The sequence below is a fragment of the Humulus lupulus genome, chromosome 4, assembly GCF_963169125.1.
Source record: "Humulus lupulus chromosome 4, drHumLupu1.1, whole genome shotgun sequence".
Taxonomy (NCBI): domain Eukaryota; kingdom Viridiplantae; phylum Streptophyta; class Magnoliopsida; order Rosales; family Cannabaceae; genus Humulus; species Humulus lupulus.
This window is the reverse complement of record NC_084796.1, coordinates 8,028,137-8,046,759: the sequence shown is the minus strand read 5'-3', so window position 1 is coordinate 8,046,759 and position 18,623 is coordinate 8,028,137. Positions and strand designations below refer to the sequence as shown.

At 33.2% G+C, this 18,623-nt stretch overlaps 2 protein-coding genes across 2 annotated transcripts; both read right to left on the bottom strand.

Moving 5' to 3' along the window:
• Positions 1–2,634: 2,634 nt before the first annotated feature.
• LOC133828810 (putative receptor like protein 25) lies at positions 2,635–3,446 on the bottom strand. Its single transcript, XM_062258905.1, has one exon. The coding sequence runs from the start codon at positions 3,410–3,412 to the stop codon at positions 2,810–2,812; it is 603 nt and encodes a 200-aa protein (XP_062114889.1). The 5' UTR covers positions 3,413–3,446; the 3' UTR covers positions 2,635–2,809.
• A 60-nt stretch (positions 3,447–3,506) lies between these two features.
• On the bottom strand, positions 3,507–4,729 carry LOC133831847 (receptor-like protein 7). The gene is made up of 2 exons (XM_062262258.1): positions 3,619–4,729; positions 3,507–3,514 (listed from the first exon to the last, which is right to left on the bottom strand). Exons 1-2 carry the CDS (start codon positions 4,727–4,729, stop codon positions 3,507–3,509), a joined length of 1,119 nt encoding a protein of 372 aa, XP_062118242.1.
• Positions 4,730–18,623: the final 13,894 nt, after the last annotated feature.

Below are 18,623 nucleotides of genomic sequence, written 5' to 3'. Positions count from 1 at the left end.
AAACTATTAACGTCGGCTGTACGTGTATGTGTGATATGCCTGACTTTTGAACAAAAATAGTTCCACTAACTTTGATAATAAATAATTATACTTTATATATAATGTTGAAAAATCTTATAAGTTATATGGCTTAGTTAAAGGATTCACTTTCTCATTCATTATCTAGTCTTCGATCGATTAAACATAGTGAGCCAATTATTCCAACTTAGTTTACACGTTTTGACTTTCTTTTGAGACTATAATGAATTTCTTCTCAATAGACAAAATAATATAATCAAAGTAGTATTAGTTCCATTAATTTCCACCCTACTTTACACGTTGTACCTTATCTATTATTTTCTCTCGTCTCATCCTTTGACCTCTTTTTTGTTCTTAGTTAGTTTCTTCTCTACACAACTACAAAAATAGGCTTTAACTTCAGTTTTTTCGCTTGTTATTCTTCGGATCTCGCGCAGATATTAACTGAAGTTAATCCAAGCGAAGTTAAAAGTATTTAAAAACTGAAGTTAAAGGGTATCATTTAAATTCGGTTATTATGTAAAAACCGAAGTTAAAATGTACATTTTAACATTGATTATTATGTAAAAACCGATGTTAAAGCCCTTTAATTGTTTGGACTCGGAATTAAAATTATAAATAATTCACCGAACTAACAATCGAAAAAAAAAAAACCATTTTGTCTAATAACTGTGTTGTTATATTCAATTTTTACTTCATCAAAATTGAATTTAGAAGTCTATTTGTACCATTTTACAAAATACATGGTCCAAAAATGAATTTGTCAAAACACAATTCCAAAAAGGGATAAACTCTTTTATCAATTCTATTTTATATTCCATTAGACATTAGGGGTATGTTTGGTGACTATATTAGAGTTAAAAAAGATTATGGAGTTTGTTTGTTTAATTTTCTTGTTTGGTGGTGCAAATTCCTAAAATTCGGTATCTTTGAAGACAACTTGTTCTTACTCAAAAGTTGTCACAACAATTGTTGTGACAAATGTGAAAATATAATAGATTACTCATATAATTAAGAGAATAAAAATATAATAGATTACTCATATAAAAATATAATAGGACAATTCTTCGATAGGGCTTCACTTTAAGCCCTACCGGTAGGGCTCTCAGTGTTTCTCGACCCGTGAACAGTTTTCTGTGCGATTTTTTTATGACCGTGTATATTGTAACTATTTAGAGCATCCTGCAAATTTTTCAGAAAATTTCAAATAGTTTACAGTATCAAAAACTAAGTTCAAACATATTGTTTTCCACGCGCATAAAAAAAATTAGTCACGCGTGCAACAACATATTTGAACTTAGTTTTCGGTACTGTAAACTATTCATAATTTTCTGAAAATTTGCAGGATGCTCTAAATAGCTACAATATACACGGTCATAAAAAAAATTCGCGCTGAAAACTGTTCGCAGGTCGAGAATACTGAGAGCCCCACCGGTAGGGCATAAAGTGAAGCTCCTATAAGAGAATTCCTCTATAAATATATAGGACAATTCTTCTATAGGGGCTTCACTTTAAGCCCTACCAGTAGGGCTCTCAGTATTTCTCGACCCGTGAACAGTTTTTGGCGTGAATTTTTTCTATGACCGTGTATATTGTAGCTATTTAGAGTATCCTGCAAATTTTTAGAAAATTCCGAATAGTTTACAGTACCGAAAACTAGGTTCAAACATGTTGTTTTCCACGCGCATAAAAAAAATTAGTCACGCGTGCAACAACATGTTTGAACCTAGTTTTCGGTATTGTAAACTATTCAGAATTTTCTGAAAATTTGCAGGATGCTCTAAATAGCTACAATATACACGGTTATAAAAAAATTCACGCCGAAAACTGTTCACGGGTCGAGAACAATGAGAGCCCTACTGGTAGGGCTTAAAGTGAAGCCCCTACAGGAGAATTCCCCTAAATATATATATATATATATATATTCATTTTTTGTTCTCCTTTTCTCTTGATGTGTAATGGAAGATAATTTATTGGCTAGATTTCACAACTCAACCAATTTACCAATTTTTTTTTTTTTTATATATAGTTTTATCAAGAACTTGAAGCTTTATTATTCATACTGATCAATATTTATTTTATATTCTCAAAATCAATTTATGATCTGCTTGGAGGTACTTGAGTCTTAATTAATTAAGGCCTCTTGTTGCTGATGTTGCTGATACTAATCAGAATAAGTCTAAATAATTTTTTTAAAAAAACAATATTTGCATGTGAGTAGTATATTTTCAATTCAGATTGTACATGATGCTCGTTAGCGTCAACTAAATTGCATCAAACACAGTAGTATTTTCAAAATTCTCCTAATAAGTTCCAGATTGTATAGATAAATACAAATGCAATGCAATGTCTTGAGTTTTTTAAATACATTTATATGATTGACCATCGCCACCAGCCACTTACTAGTTTGAAAGCCATGTTTTTCTTCTCATAAAAGCTACGAGAGAATGAGAGATGAATCATTATATGACGAGAGAGGAGAGCCATATCTCTTTGGTCCCCACCAATGATGATATTTTTTTGGTAGAGATGTATAATTAAAAAAAGAAAAACAGATGACATAATTCATTAATGACTTATTAGAAGGGACATAAAAACTTTGGAAAAAGAAAATGGGGTTCTTGTACAATGATATATGTTACATTCAAAAAGTTGTGTATAGAAAGAAGGACATAATTTAATTTATACAAAAGAAAAACACACCAATATGTTTATTAGTTGTACAGTAGTACTTATATAGCCGAAGAAATAATATAGGAACAACAGCTATTGTGGATCCATACACACTTAATTAGTTTCTGATCATCAGCTCCGCCAATCTTGTTCTAGAGAAGTAAATCAACCACGCCAACCGCGTCCTTGGGATCACCATCTCCCCAGGAGAGAGTCCAATAACAAGCCCGCTAACAAGTCCAGCCAAAGCGAATTTCCAATCTAGTTCAATGGCAAAATTAGAATTAGCATCTTTATTTAAAGCAGATGATGGTGGGAGCAGCCAGTTTTCACATTTCTTCGACAATGGATCTCCGCACAGTCCTTGATTACCCTCAAATGAGGTATTCTCGAACGTGTGGAATTGGTTCTCCTGTGGTATAAGACCTATGAGATTGTTATAAGAGACATCAAACTTTTGGAGGAATTTTAGCTCTGCTAGTTGTTGAGGAATCTTTCCCGACAGTTGGTTTTGAGAAAGGTCTAATGATTCCAATTCTGTTAATGCCCCCAACGATGGTGGAATGTGACCGGTGAGCGCATTGTTTGAAAGGTTGAGTGAGTAGAGAGCCTTGAGGCTTCCAATGGACTCAGGAATCTGACCACTGAAATTGTTGCTCGATAGGTCAATGACTGCTAGATTTGCTGGGATTTTCCCATAGCTTGTTGCCACACTTTTCATCACAAATGTTGTTGAATAATTATACAAAGTGGTTTCACCAACAATTTCATGTGTGTTAATGGTGACATTTTCCCATGCGTTCATGTATTTCAAATCACTCACCTTAAAAGCTTTCATAGCATCCCATAAGAGCATATATTGAGAAGGCAATGCCCCTGTGAAATAATTGTGAGACACATCAATAATTTGTAGCCTTGGAAACTCACCCTTAGTGTATTCAGGTTTCCCTATGACTCCATGAAATTTGTTCTCCCTCATTAAAACAACTTTTAACAGAGGAAACCTCCCAAGCCAAGTGGGGAACACATCACTGATTTGATTGTAAGAAAAGTCAAGAAACTCAAGATTCACACATGTTGCAAATGGTCGTTTAAGTTTTCCCTGAAAATTATTGTGACTGAAATCCACCATCCTCAAATCACTTTCCTGCTGCTGACATTCAAGAGGAATGGTGCCATGGAAAGAGTTGTTTCTCAAATTCAAAGCTATTATAGAGCTACTGATCATACCGCCTGAACAACGAGGAAACTCCCCACTCAAGTTATTATTTGACAAATCAAGGATCAAAATTGAACTCAAATTGCATATCGACTTGGGAATTTCACCACTTAGAATATTGTCAGAGGCATCGTAATGTATGACATATGATGGAAGAACTGGCAGTTGTCCTTGCAACAAGTTAGATTGGATTTCTAACACAAGCAGACTAGACCAAGGTAGAATGGTTTGATGGTTATGAAACCCTGTTATCAAGTTGTTGGATATATCTATCACTTCCAAGCGTTGAAGACTTGAGTTCATTAGATTTTGGGGAATTTGGCCGTATATATTGTTACTGGAAAGGTCCAACAGTTCGAGATTAGTTTGATTACCAATAAATTCAGGAAACTTGCTCAAGTTGCAAGAGGCCAACGATAGATAATTGAAATTTAAATCTAACAGCAATGTACCACTCAAACTATTATGCGAGAGGTCGAGATCTTCAAGATTATTGAGTTTGAACAAGGACGGCGGAATTGAACCAATCAATTTGTTTGAAGAAAAATATATGTATTGTATTGCAGTAAGATTGCCAAACCAAGAAAGGATTGGCCCTGAAATTTGATTGTAATCTAATTTAATCTTAGAAAGTAGGGTGAGGTTTTGAATAAAAGATGGGATGTACCCAGTGAAATCATTTTCTTTGAGATTTAGAATAGAAAGTTGGGTTAATTCACCAAGTGAAGATGGAATAGGCCCATACAATCCACAACCTCCTAGACCAAGATTTTTCAAAGAAGTCAAATTTGCCAAGGAATCACCTAGTTCACAACCCATGTCCACATAGTGTAGAAAAAAAATCCAAAGCAGTCAAGTTTTGGACTAGGCTTCCAAGATTAGGATTTTTAAGTTTCAAAAGATTCTCAACTACAGATGGATCGTTAATACCAGTGTTATATGACAGGTCAAGGAGAGACAACTTAGACAAAAGTGAAAGTTGAGATGGAATCTGACCTTGGAAGAAAGAAGAACGCAAGCGAAGAAATTTCAACTCCGGAAAAAAGCCCATCGCAGTGGGAATTGGAGAGTGTTGTAATGACCAATTAGTGTACTTAAGTCCTTTAAGTTAGTCTGTTAGTTAGTTTCAGTTATTTCAGTTATTAACTTATAGTATGATTCGGGTTGGCTATATATAGCACCCTCTTATTTTCTTGTAAGGTCTGACTCATTTTTGTAAACATTCTTTATATTCTTCAATAAAGCTTGATAGAGATTTTTGCCGTGGACTAGTCTAATGAGAACTTTATTGTCTCATTAGGAAACCACGTAAATTGGTGTTCTGTGTTCTGTGTTCTGTGTTCTATGTTCTGTGTTCTTTGAGTAGTGTTTTTCTTTGTGGTTCTTGGCAATCAACTGAAGTGTTAAGAAGCTGGTGTGGTGGTTCCCTATTTTGCACAACAACTGGTATAAGAGCCAGGTTGTTAAGAGGAGAGTCTTGATTACCATTGTCAAGATTTGGTTGACAACCAGAGGAGAAATGGGGAAAGCAAAGTTTGATCTTGAAAAATATACAGGGAAAAACGATTTCGGTCTATGGCGTGTGAAGATGCATGCACTGTTGGTTCAACAAGGTTTGCAAGCTGCCTTATTGGGAGAAAAGTGTCTCTCATCTGAGTTATCTGAAAAGGAGAAGACTGAGTTACTGGACAAAGCTCACAGTGCCATCATTCTCAGTTTGGGTGACAAAGTTCTTCGAGAAGTATCAAAGGAGAAGACAGCAGCTGGTATTTGGATCAAATTGGAGAGCTTATACATGACCAAGTCGCTGACAAATCGTTTGTTTTTAAAACAGAAGCTGTATTCTTTCAAGATGACACCAAGGAAACATGTTGAAGATCACTTGGATGAATTTAACAAGATCATTCTTGATCTTGAAAATATAGACATCAAGATTGATGATGAGGATCAAGCCATCATTGTTCTAAACTCTCTACCCATTGAGAGTTATGAGCATTTTGTTGATACAACGATGTATGGCAAAGAATCATTGTCTCTGGAAGAAGTTCAGAATGCTTTAATGTCAAAAGAATTAAAGCGAAAGTCTGAATTGAAGGAAGAGGCAAATGGAGATGGGCTGTTTGTTCGAGGAAAGACTTCCAAGAAGGAAAACAAAGATCAATCTGGACAGAACAAGGCAAAAGGAAACTCAAAGTTCAAGAGGAGGTGTTTCATTTGTAATAAGACCACGCACTTGAAGAAGGACTGTCGTGTTATGAAGAGTTACAATCAGAAATAATCTGGAAATGTTGATGTTGTTTCAGACTGTGATGACAATGATGGATATGGCAGTGCATGGGTATTGGTTGTGTCAAATGGAGTAATAGACAACGACTGGATTATCGATTCTGGATGTTCTTTCCATATATGTCCCAACAAAGACCAGTTCAAAGAATATCAGGCAGTAACAGGAGGAACGGTCAGACTTGGAGACAATCGTGCATGCACTATTGCTGGAATTGGGACAGTAAAGATTGAACTCGATAAAGGTTGTGTTACAGAGTTGAAACAAGTAAGACATGTACCTGATATAAAGAAAAATCTTATATCAGTAGCCATGTTAGATCAAGATGGCTGCTTGGTCAAGGTTGAAGGTGGAGTACTCAAAGTGATTAAAGGATCCATGGTCATCATGAAGGGCATTAAAGAAAATGGCATCTATGTTTTAAGAAAGAGAGCTGTGAAGAATCAAGTTAACACAGTGGCTAATGAGAAGAAAGTATCTATGATTTGGCACCAAAGATTGGGTCACATTAGTAACAGAGGTCTAAAAGTCTTGAGCCAGAAGGGTGATTTTGGCAAGGATAAAATTGAAGAACTTGATTTATGTGAGCAATGTGTGCTAGGAAAATCAACAAGGGTCAAATTTGGAAAAGGCAAACACAATTCAAAGGGCGCATTTTAGATTATGTGCATTCGGATCTGTGGGGACCATCCAGAACTATCTCAAGAGGTGGAGCAAGGTACTTTCTTACTATCATAGATGACTATTCTAGATTTGTGTGGGTATACATACTGAAGCATAAGAATGATGCTCTTCCTAAGTTTAAAGAATGGAAAAGTTTGCTTGAAAACCAAATAGGAAGAAAGGTGAAGAAATTGAGAACTGATAATGGTTTGGAATATTGTTCCAATGAGTTTAATCAGTTTTGTAAGAATACTGGTATAGGAAGGCATCTTACTATTCCAAGGGCTCCTCAGCAAAATGGACTAGCTGAGAGAATGAACAGAACTATTCTAGAAAGGGTCAGATGTATGCTCATTTACTCAGGATTGCCTAAAAATTTCTGGGCTGAGGCAGTTGTCACTGCCTGTTATCTCATAAACAGATGCCCTTCCTCAGCTTTAGAGTTTAAGACTCCAATTGAAGTCTGGACAGGTACAAATGCTAGATATGAGCATTTAAGAGTTTTTGGGTGTTTGGCATATGCTCACATTAGGTAGGACAAGTTAGAGCCTAGAGCTAGGAGGTGCATTTTTCTGGGATACCCCGAGGGTATTAAAGGCTACAAGTTGTGGAGTATTGAAGATGGTAATCACCAAAAATATTTCACTAGTAGAGATGTAGTCTTCGAAGAAAGGAAACTATACAAAGATACACTCAAACAAGATAAATATGATGCTCATACAAAGCCAGAAATAAAGGAGACGATTCAAGTTGAGGTGGAGATATCTTTCAATCATTTTCAAGAGGAACCTGATACTTCAGAAGAAAATGAAGAAGAAACTGAAGAAAAGGCAGAAAGTGACATGGATATAGTTGACAACACTTGAGATTATCAACTGGTTAGAGACAGAGAAAAGAGAGACATAAAGGCACCAGAAAGGTTTGGTTTTGCAGACATTGTACACTATGCTTTGAGTGTAGCCGAGCAAAATGAAGATGAACCAAGGACTTATGTTGAAGCTATGACATCAGTTGATAAGATTGAGTGGAGTAAATCTATGAGAGAAGAAATTGATTCTCTAAATAAAAATAACACCTGGAAACTAATAGATAAACCTATTGGGTAGAAAATTGTTGGCTGCAAGTGGATTTATAAGTTTAAGGAAGGAATACCAGGGGTAGAAAAGCCTAGATATAAAGCAAGGCTTGTGGCTCGAGGTTTCACACAAAGAGAAGGTATTGACTACAATGAAATATTCTCACCAGTAGTCAAACACACTTCAATAAGAATGCTACTGAGTCTTGTGGCAACTGAAGATCTTGAGCTTGAACAATTAGATGTAAAGGCAGCTTTTCTACATGGTGATCTTGAAGAAGAAATCCTAATGTTACAGCTAGAAGGTTTTGAGGTAAAGGGTAAGGAAAATCAGGTTTGCTTATTAATGAAATCTTTGTATGGCTTAAAACAATCACCAAGGCAATGGTATAAGCGGTTTGATGATTTTATTACTAAAATTGGTTTTAAAAGAAGTGCTTATGACAGTTGTGTGTATGTTAGAAATGCAAAGTCAACTGTCTTTCTCTTGTTATATGTGGATGACATGCTAATTGCTAGCAAACATATGACTGAGATTGACAAAGTTAAAAAGCTGCTAAATAGAGAATTTGACATGAAGGATTTGGGGTCTGCCAAGAAAATACTTGGAATAGAGATCACTCGAGACAGAAAACTAAGGAGGCTGAAGCTGTCTCAAAAGGGGTACATTCTTAAAACTTTATCTAAGTATGGTTTTGATAAAGTTAGCTTTGTTAGTACTCCTATAGCTCAACAATTTAAACTCTCAAATTCTCATTCACCCTCTACTGATAAGGAAGAAAAATTCATGGAATCTATTCCCTATACTAATGTGGTAGGTAGCATAATGTACATTATGGTCTGTACAAGACCCGAATTATGCTATGGTGTTAGTGTGGTTAGTAGGTTTATGGGAAAACCAGGTGTTGAACATTGGAAAGCAGTTATGTGGCTCATGAGGTATCTAAAGGGAACTTCAGACATAGGATTAATATATGGTACTGATTGCAGCAAAACATGTGTATTGGGGTTTGTTGACTCTGATTATGCAGGAGACTTAGACGCTAGAAGGTCCCAAACTGGTTTTGTTTTTCAACTTAATGGTTGTACTATTAGTTGGAAAGCTAATCTTCAATCTATTGTAGCTCTCTCAACAACAGAGGCAGAGTATATTGCTTGTACAGAGGCTATTAAAGAAGCCTTATGGCTTAAGGGGATCACTCGAGAATTTGGCATAGAACATCGATATGTAAGTGTCTACTGTGACAATCAAAGTGCATTACACCTATGTAAAAATCAAGTGTTTCATGAGAGAACCAAACATATTGATGTGAGGTTACACTTCATCTGAGATATTATTGCAGAAGGAAAGGTTCAGTTACACAAGATTGCTACAGAAAATAATCCCTCAGATATGCTCACAAAATCACTGCCAACAGCCAAGTTTAGACATTGTCTAAGCTTGCTTCAGATCACTCACACATAAGCATTGTGATCTTAGGAATCTCTGTTATAGTTTTTTAAATTGTAATATATCTGTTATAATTGTTTACTGATCTGTAATGTACTTTAATTGGTCAAGGTGAAGAATTGTTGTAATGACCAATTAATGTACTTAAGTCCTATAAGTTAGTCTGTTAGTTAGTTTCAGTTATTTCTATTATTAGCTTATAGTATGATTCGGGTTGGCTATATATACCACCCTCTTATTTTCTTGTAAGGTCTAACTCATTTTTGTAAACATTCTTTATATTCTTCAATAAAGCTTGATAGAGATTTCTGCCGTGGACTAGTCTAATGAGAACTTTATTGTCTCATTAGGAAACCACGTAAATTGGTGTTCATTGTTCTTTGAGTAGTGTTGTTCTTTGTGGTTCTTGGCAATCAACTGAAGTGTTAAGAAGCTGGTGTGGTGGTTCCCTGTTTTGCACAACAGAGAGAAAGTGAAGTTATTATAACTAAGATCAAGCTCCTGAAGATGAACAAGGTGAAAGATAGTGTTGTTGGAGTGGAAAGAGCCGTAGAGACATGAACTATCGAGGTAAAGACCAATGACATGACCAGTCTCCACATCACAGTCGACACCATCCCACGAGCAGCAGTTGGTACCATTATTCGATCCCCAAGACGATGTCTTTGGATGGACAACTACAGTCAAAAAGGGATCATGTCTCCTCCGACAATCTAATTTAAAGCTTTTGTTGAATTGTATCAAAGCATTTCTCTCCTCATCATGGCAAGAAGGCTGCATAGAATTAACAAGCTGATGAGATAGTAGCAAAAAATGAAACAGTACATTAATCACAACTAATAATGAAAGAGCCATAGTGTTTCTTTCCAACTAATAATGGTTTTTATGATCTTGGTAGAGACCATGCAATTCCCTTATTCCTTTAAAAATAGACAGAAATGTGTGGATATATATATTTATATATATATATGTTATCTCCATTTATTCAACTTGATGTGTACCAACAGTTTGTCATCATTTCCACGTCCCAATACTAACGAGTCATCACCACATGAAATCAATTCGTATTTTCCACGTTAAAACCATCAAAAAGACAAAAGCCAAACCGTGGAAAGTACGTAATGCTGACAAAACGCAATGTCTTTAAAGTCATCACTGATGCACTAATTAATACCATAATATTTGTGTTTGCCTCATTAAAACTAATTCGTAAGGGCAACGTTAAAACTAATTCGTAATGATAGTGGTAAGAATGGTGTTGAAAATTGATTGTGATGTTTGAATTCTTGTTGGAATGAACATTGGAATCTGTCATTAATTGTCCATATTTTATTTTTTTGTTTATATTTTTTAAAATATTCAAAATATAAATAAATTTAAAAAATATTTATGATTTAAAGGCACGGCAAAAAAATATTTCTAAATAAATAAAAATTACCTTTCAAAATTAAATGTATTCAGTAATGTTGATGACAAATTTAGTCAACGACACTGAGTCAAGTAAATGATAATAAATAATAAAATAACTGAACTTAAGTACACAACATATAATAAATATGAGCATAAATATATAGTGAGTCGGCTCCAAGAGTTGATAATGACTTACATCCACTTGCACTTTTATTTATCACAAATGTCTCAGACTCAAGATCATAAGAACAAGATTCAGCTGAGTTATTTCTTAATTAAGCTTGAGAGAGAAAATACAGTTTGAAAGAGTTTATGTATGTAATAAGTGCGCGTGAAAAATAATGATGGTGAGAGATCTTTATTTATAGTCTCTAGTGGGTCTTGGGCCTTACAAGAATAATATGAGTTTGTTACAACTGAATATGCAATAAAAGAACATAAAAAAAAATACATTCAAATCACAGTTAAATAAATATCTTGTAAGATTCAGATTGCTCCGGTCGTTTGAATTGCATCTAGGGATTTCCTATAACCAAGACTTCTTCGAGCCATCGTAGTTTGCATGTATTTAAATTGTTGTCTTCGAACAACATCCTTTAACTATATCAGATGAACCCAAGGAGGGAAATTCTTGACTATCTGGTCGAGCCTAATTAACCAGCCGGGATACATGCCATTTTCTTAATTATATGTCACATCACTATGTCTATATTTTTTTTTGGATAAACAAGTAATAATAAAAATAATAATAGTATATGAATTAATAATAACAATAATAATAGTATATGTTTATATATTTTTATTATCAACATATCATAGATATTTTATATCTTAGGTGTATTTTATGTGTATACATAATATTATCTTAACAAAAAAAGTATTAAATATAATATATATATATATATGAAATACTTCTCAATGGTTACTACCCATAGATGGGTACTAATAATTATGGTGATGTGACAATATGATAACTTGGTATAACAAGTCACAGGTCATTTTTATTAATTTAGTTATTATTTTTTTTATCATAATTAATCTTTATATAGAAATTGACATAATTTTAATTAGCCAATATGTAAGTCCATGTTGCTTTTTTAATCTCTCTGTTGTGCGATCAAATGTAATACTAATATTGAGACCATTATATCATGTTTATATTGAAACTATTTTTTTTATTTCTTCATTTGTTATTTTTATTTTTTTCTCATATCTGTATTTACATTTTTCCTTGTTTTCTAAATGCCTGAGACTCTAATTCATTTCTCATCTTTTTAAAATCACGATCGATTCATTTCCTCCATTCGATATCGGACTCCATCAAGAATTTCTATTAGAAAGAAGAAGAAGAAGATTATCACTTAAAAAAAGGTTATAAATATGTTATAATTTTTTTTAACAATTAAAACATTTCAAAATTCTATAAGAAAGAAAAACAAACAACAAAAAAATGATTGAATATCTTACAAGAAACACTTTGAAATTGAAGCTTCCTCGCGTAGATAGCTTAAAAAAAAATTGGACCTTTTTCACTAAACAAGATTTGCATGAAGATGAATGGTTAAAAAAGATAATGAAAATAAATAAATAAATATATAAAATACAAAATTTGGAAATTTTTATAGTGTTAATTAATTTCAAAATTGTGGATATATTTATATAAAAGAAATAAAAAAATAATACTAAATAGGCATGTGATAAAGATGATAAAAAAAATTAAAATATAAATAAATACAAAGAATTTCAAAATTTAGTTTAATTAGGTGATAAATATTAGTTTGAATGATAATTGTCACATTAATTATTCTTGCCAAAAAAATTAGGTGATAGTTTATTTCAAATAAACATTTATGTAAATTTTATTATTTAATGTTTTATTATAAAAAAAACGTATTATTAAAAATATATTGATTTTGTTAATAAAAACTCAAAATAACAAAAAGATGTTTTAACAAATACTATATTTATATACGATATGTTAATGAATATATTTTTTTAAATGTATATTATAGGCTATTAAATATATCAATCACCATTTTTATTTTTGGAAACAAATAAAATAATAATTTTTCATTAACTACTGAAGGGTATTGAATAAACCAATAGAATTATAATTTTCATTAATTAAAATTTTAAAATAATACATATACACACACTAATGTTAAAATTATTAATTATATATAGAAACTAAAATATGTTGCAAAACTGTAACTGTTGCAGAACTGTATTCTTTTTAGTGGCATTTGAAAAAATGTAACTAAAAATAATTAAATATCATTTTCAAATATTATGAAATTTTTAATAATAATGAATTACATACTTTTTTTTATATTAAAAAATCTTTTTAGTGACATTCTATAAAAATGTTACTAAATGATATTTCAGAAAATAATTTCCTTTTTAATGTATATTTGTAGACATTTTGATATAATAAAATTTTATAAATACTTTCTAATAACAATTGAACATTACAATATTAGTTTATGTATAGAAAACAAATAGGTAATACACATAACATATAAAACGTATGTAATTATATTTACAAAATACATAATTATAGTATAGAGCTTTCCTTCTTCTTCTTCTTCGATTTCTTTCAATTTCTTCAAAAAAAAAAAGTCTTCTAAGCTCTTAATTTTCTGGCATAGGTAATTCAGACACCTCCCAATTCTCACAGAATGATACCTAGGTATGCTCCCTCCATCAAACCATTTCTTGCTAACGATGCTATATCTGCATCACTAAATTGAAATAATGCCTGCAAATCCAATGAAAATGAGGATGATGGTGAAGATTAAAATCGTACACCCAAAGAAATTTCATTATCAATATTCAATATCTTCGACATATCATAAGAAAATTATCCAGAAAAAAAAGATAAAATGAAAAAAATATATGGATAGTAGATCAAGAAAACTATATCACGAAGCTTGCTAAACAAAATCAAATTCAAACTAGGAGTCCAAAATAACAAACACAAACATATATATAGATAAAAAAAATCAAATATGACAAAGTATATGAGAGCATTACCGCACAATGACAAGTATGGGAGGTGCGAGACACTGGGCTTTGAAGTCTTAACCCTAAGGTGTCCTATGATATTGGTAGTGACTTTCATATTTGTCTATAGAGCGAGATCGGAGCCGAGAATCCCAGAAACGCCGACGACATTGAAAGCCAATCTTTTTGAAAACCCAAAAAATAACCAGTTTTTCTTTTTGAAAACTAGAATATAACAGTTATAACATTCTTGACTAATTTTTTTTATTAATATATAATGCAAATTTCCTTTATAATGTTTAGATAAGATTTTATTTAATTCTTTAATTTACTAATTATACGATCGACATGTCATCAGGTTACTCTACTAAAAATTTGAAAAAATCACAATTTATTTTTAGAAATTTTAATTAAAAACTATAAATGTAGACTATTGATCTTAATCCAATGGTTAATATCAAAGTAACCATCCATAGGTAGTAACCATTAAGAGTGCACCTATATATATATATATCTTTATATATTATAAATGTGAGTTTAACAGAAATTGTTGGTTTCTGTTAGTTTTAATATATTTTTATTGTTTTCTAACACCGTTAGTATTAAAGTAGTCATCTAAAAAAAAAAGATAAATAGATTAAAAAAATATCAAAATAAGGTAAATAAATTTAAAATAAAAAATAATAATAAATAAGTCATAATAATTTCTCATCAGATATTTTAAAATTTTATATTAAAGTATTTAAATTACTCTATCAATTATGCTTTAAAAATTATAACAAAAAAATATTTATGTGTTTAATTTCTTTTCTTTCTTTTATTATTTATTTGTCTTGTCACTTAATATATTTGTTTATTCAAGCATATATATGTAATATTGACATAAGACATAAATGTTCATATTTGTTATTTTGTCCTTTAGTATTAGTATTTTAATGAGAAGTCACTTATTTTAATTGTTCTAGTCATTAATTGAATAATATATTTATATATAAATTTCTATGTTCGCTTTAATTTTTTTTTAATTAAATAATTAAAATTATCATATATAATATATAAATCAAAACATAAAAAATACCAAAATTTAAATTATTATGAACACTAAAATTAAAACTATTAAACAACATCAAATTATTTACTTTAAAACTGTTGCTTAATTTTAATACACGCAAGTGCACGCATCATACAAGTAGTACTCACACAGGTGAGGTCGAACCCAAGAGAATTGCAGTCAAGTACTAACAAAATTGGATATATATTTCTATTTGGCGACAATAAAAATTGGTTTTTAAATTAAATTGCAGAAAACACGACAAGCAATACAATAAATAAAAATTAAGGGTTTAACAATGGATGTGAAGATAGGGATATGATTTCAATTGCTTCAATTACCCAATTGTTAACGCTAGTTGACTATTCTTCTTCTTTCAATGAAATGACAGATTATAAAATTACCTAAACTCTTTTCAGATCATTTAGGTTCTAAATTGCATTGTCAACTATTGCATTTCTGAGATAGCACAACAATCAATTCGCATTGAGTAATAATCTATAAGTCACATAAGCTATGCGAATACTTTCGTTTCGCATCAAAACCTATGTTCATTCATTTAGAGCATTCCTAATATTCACTTTTCAGATTTCACATTAGGATCATGAATCATGCTTAAGGTGATCAATCTCAAACATACATTAAGCATAAAGATGAACAAATTTCATAAACAAGCAAGAAGAAATAATCAAATAACATTAACCATGGGGTGATCTCAGTCAATATCCATCAAATCCCTAATAAGAGTTTAGTTCATAATCTCAATATTCAAATCCATAATCAAACTAAACAATAGCATAGGAAAATCAAAGAAAAAGAGGATGAAACTAGATGGGGAGTTGTCAGAGATCGTCCACGCTTGCTCCAAAATCCGTCTTCTCTTGTCTTTTCTCTCTTTTTGTCTGTCTCCCTGTCAAAATCGCGATCCCCTTTTCAGAATGAAGACCTCATTCTATATCTTCCCAAAATGACAAAATTGCCCTTAAAAATTCTGAGGTGTACGGACGCTAGAGCCGCGGCGCCAATTCCTGCGCCGCGGCCCTACTCGGCAAATGCTAAATCTTGAGTTTCTGGAAAGGGGCTCGCCGCAGCTCTAATACGCAAGAGCGCCGCGGCGCCAATTCTTGCGCCGCGGCCCTAATTGAAATTTCAGCACAATCCACTCCAAATGCTTGATTTCTACACAATCCACTCCAAATGCCCAAACACATAAGCTTAACTTGAAATCAAGCAAAAACAAGCATAATTCCGCTCCAAAAACACAAGAACCATTAAAAAGACACTGATAAAGACACTTAAAAAGATAGGCTAAAATTAGCCTAACAAACTCCCCCAAACTTTATTCTTACTCGTCCTCGAGTAAGGGAACGACAAATTAAACTAAAACAAATAAACATGACAAGTTAAGCCTCTAGTCTTATTTAAACCACGCCGTCATCACTCACAAAACTTCAACTGTTGATCAACCAGAATTTCAATTCAAAAACTCTAATAATTAATCTGAATGCCTCAATTGGAAATTAGATTATAACTTGCAAATACAAATGAATAACTAGATAACACCATACATGCCTCACTCATTCCAACGATCCACTACCCAAAATTCAATATGCTTGCACACTTACCTTTCTCCACTAATGTCAACAACACATGTTATGGAATTAAAAGGACTTCAAAGGTTCATAACGTTTTGGCTTAGGTGAAGGTGGATAAAAAAGACATTTAGGCTTCATTATACCATAAGCACATCAAAAACCAATCAACAACCCACTTTGCATTCAGTTACCATCCCATTTTTCACCCACTTCTTATTGATTGAGGACTCATACTCAATGCTCCAACATCACTTTATTTAATTATTCATCACTCAAATATATATATATTTTTAATTTTTTTAGCATCAGGAATCAAAATTTAGTGATGTTGGAAGCACTTTTACATTTCACACTTGTCTCAATCAGAAGATTGCATCGTTCATCCACTTACACCAATTACCTAATTACAATTCGTTCCCCCAAACTTATTTCTAAGCTTATGGCATAATTCACAGGGTAGGGACAAATAATAATTAATACATTTTTGGCTTAATGAAGTGGTTATACAATCAATCAAACAAGTTAAGGCACAAATAGGCGAACTAGGGATAATAATGATAAGGGTAAGCTTGAAAGGCCCAAACGTTCCAAAAGATTGCCTAAATCATATTCCAAAACATATGTCATCAAGGATTTTGTCTCAAAAGGCAAGCAGTGCAAGTTCTATCCTTTTCATCAATTCATACCTCAAACCCAAATAACACAAGTATAGCATAATCCACTTATTCACATTTGCAACATATACTAAAGTTTCCAAAAGGCATCAAAATTAATCCAAAGAGTGATCAAATCAAGCACACGGTTAGACACAGTATCCGTTTGACAAGCGACAACAACGACATTTATACATATCATTGGCTTAACTTTTGACACACACAAAAAAAAACAACAAAATTTTAACTAAGCTAAACTAAAACAGAAAAGTAAGCCCCTCCCTCAAACTTTTATTTCACATTGTCCCCAATGTGAGCATGACAATCAAAAAGAGAGAAACTTACCTGACAACCCCTCAAAATGGGTTGGGTGGTGGTGGTTGATCATAAGGAGTGAAACGCGGTGGTAGTGCAAAGTAATTTTCATCTTCTTCATCTAAAGACCACCGAGATACCAAACTATTCAGCTGCTGAATATGGTTTGCATCGTAAGCACTCCGCTGCCCCATATACGTCTGCATATGCATGTTTTGCTGAATAAGATAATTCAACTGAGCATGAGTGTACTGCATAGCAAAATCCATGGGACCACCCAAAAGTTCGGGCTCATCTTCACCATCATCGGTCCTTTGTCGGCGGCGGCCTCTTCTTCTTTGAACTTGTGGGGCATCATAGGTGTTATACCCAAAAATTGGAGAATGCATCCTAGGAGGCTAAGGAGAATGCATCTAGGAGAGTGCCTCCTAGGAGAGCTAAGGGGAGTGGTCCTAGGAGACTCCAAGGAGGATGTGGTCCTAGGAGACCCCAAGGAGGGTGTGGTCCTAGGAGACCCCAAGGGTGTGTAGGAGGCAAGCCTCCCAAGGTTTTCTAAGTGTTGGCTCGAACGTGTCCAAGGTAAATAGCTAAGGAGGAGGAGTCTCATGCAAGAGAATGGAGACTTAGACTTTCATAAGGAAAGTCTATACAATGTTCGATCGGACATGTTTGGGAGATGCTAAAGAAGGTTGCCTCAATGTTGTCCAAGGTGAGGTTCCCTCAATATTGTCCAAGGTGAGGTTCCCTCAATATTGTCCAAGGTGAGGTTCCCTCAATGTTGTTCAAGGTGAGGTGTCAAGGAAGTTGCCTCGGACCACCTTGGTCCGAGGAGAAGCCAAGGAGATTGGTTCAAGGAGGGACATGGCATGCTAGAGGAGAGTACATGTTCGAGGAGAACCATGCACGTTCAGCCCACCCAAAGCATGTCCTACCACCATGCATATCCTACCACCATGCATGTTTAACCAGCACTTGCATGGGTAGTGAGTAGGAGGTGGACCAACTAGCTAGAGGAGACTAAGTCAGATACAACTTCAACAACATGCGCGGGAATCTCTCATTCTTCCCACAAATGGGGAGTTTGTTACATTTTGAATGTTGAATGTTTATTTGTAATATAAATATAATAAATATAGTAAAATATCCCTATTATAAGGGGATATCAGTTGAGGATCCCATCTCTATAAATAGAGAGCTGATGGGATGAGAAGAGG

Excerpts from the sequence above, each read along its gene's own strand:
- LOC133831847 (XM_062262258.1), bottom strand. The coding sequence starts at position 4,729 with ATGGGTTGTGAACTAGGTGATTCCTTGGCAAATTTGACTTCTTTGAAA.
- LOC133828810 (XM_062258905.1), bottom strand. The coding sequence starts at position 3,412 with ATGAAAAGTGTGGCAACAAGCTATGGGAAAATCCCAGCAAATCTAGCA.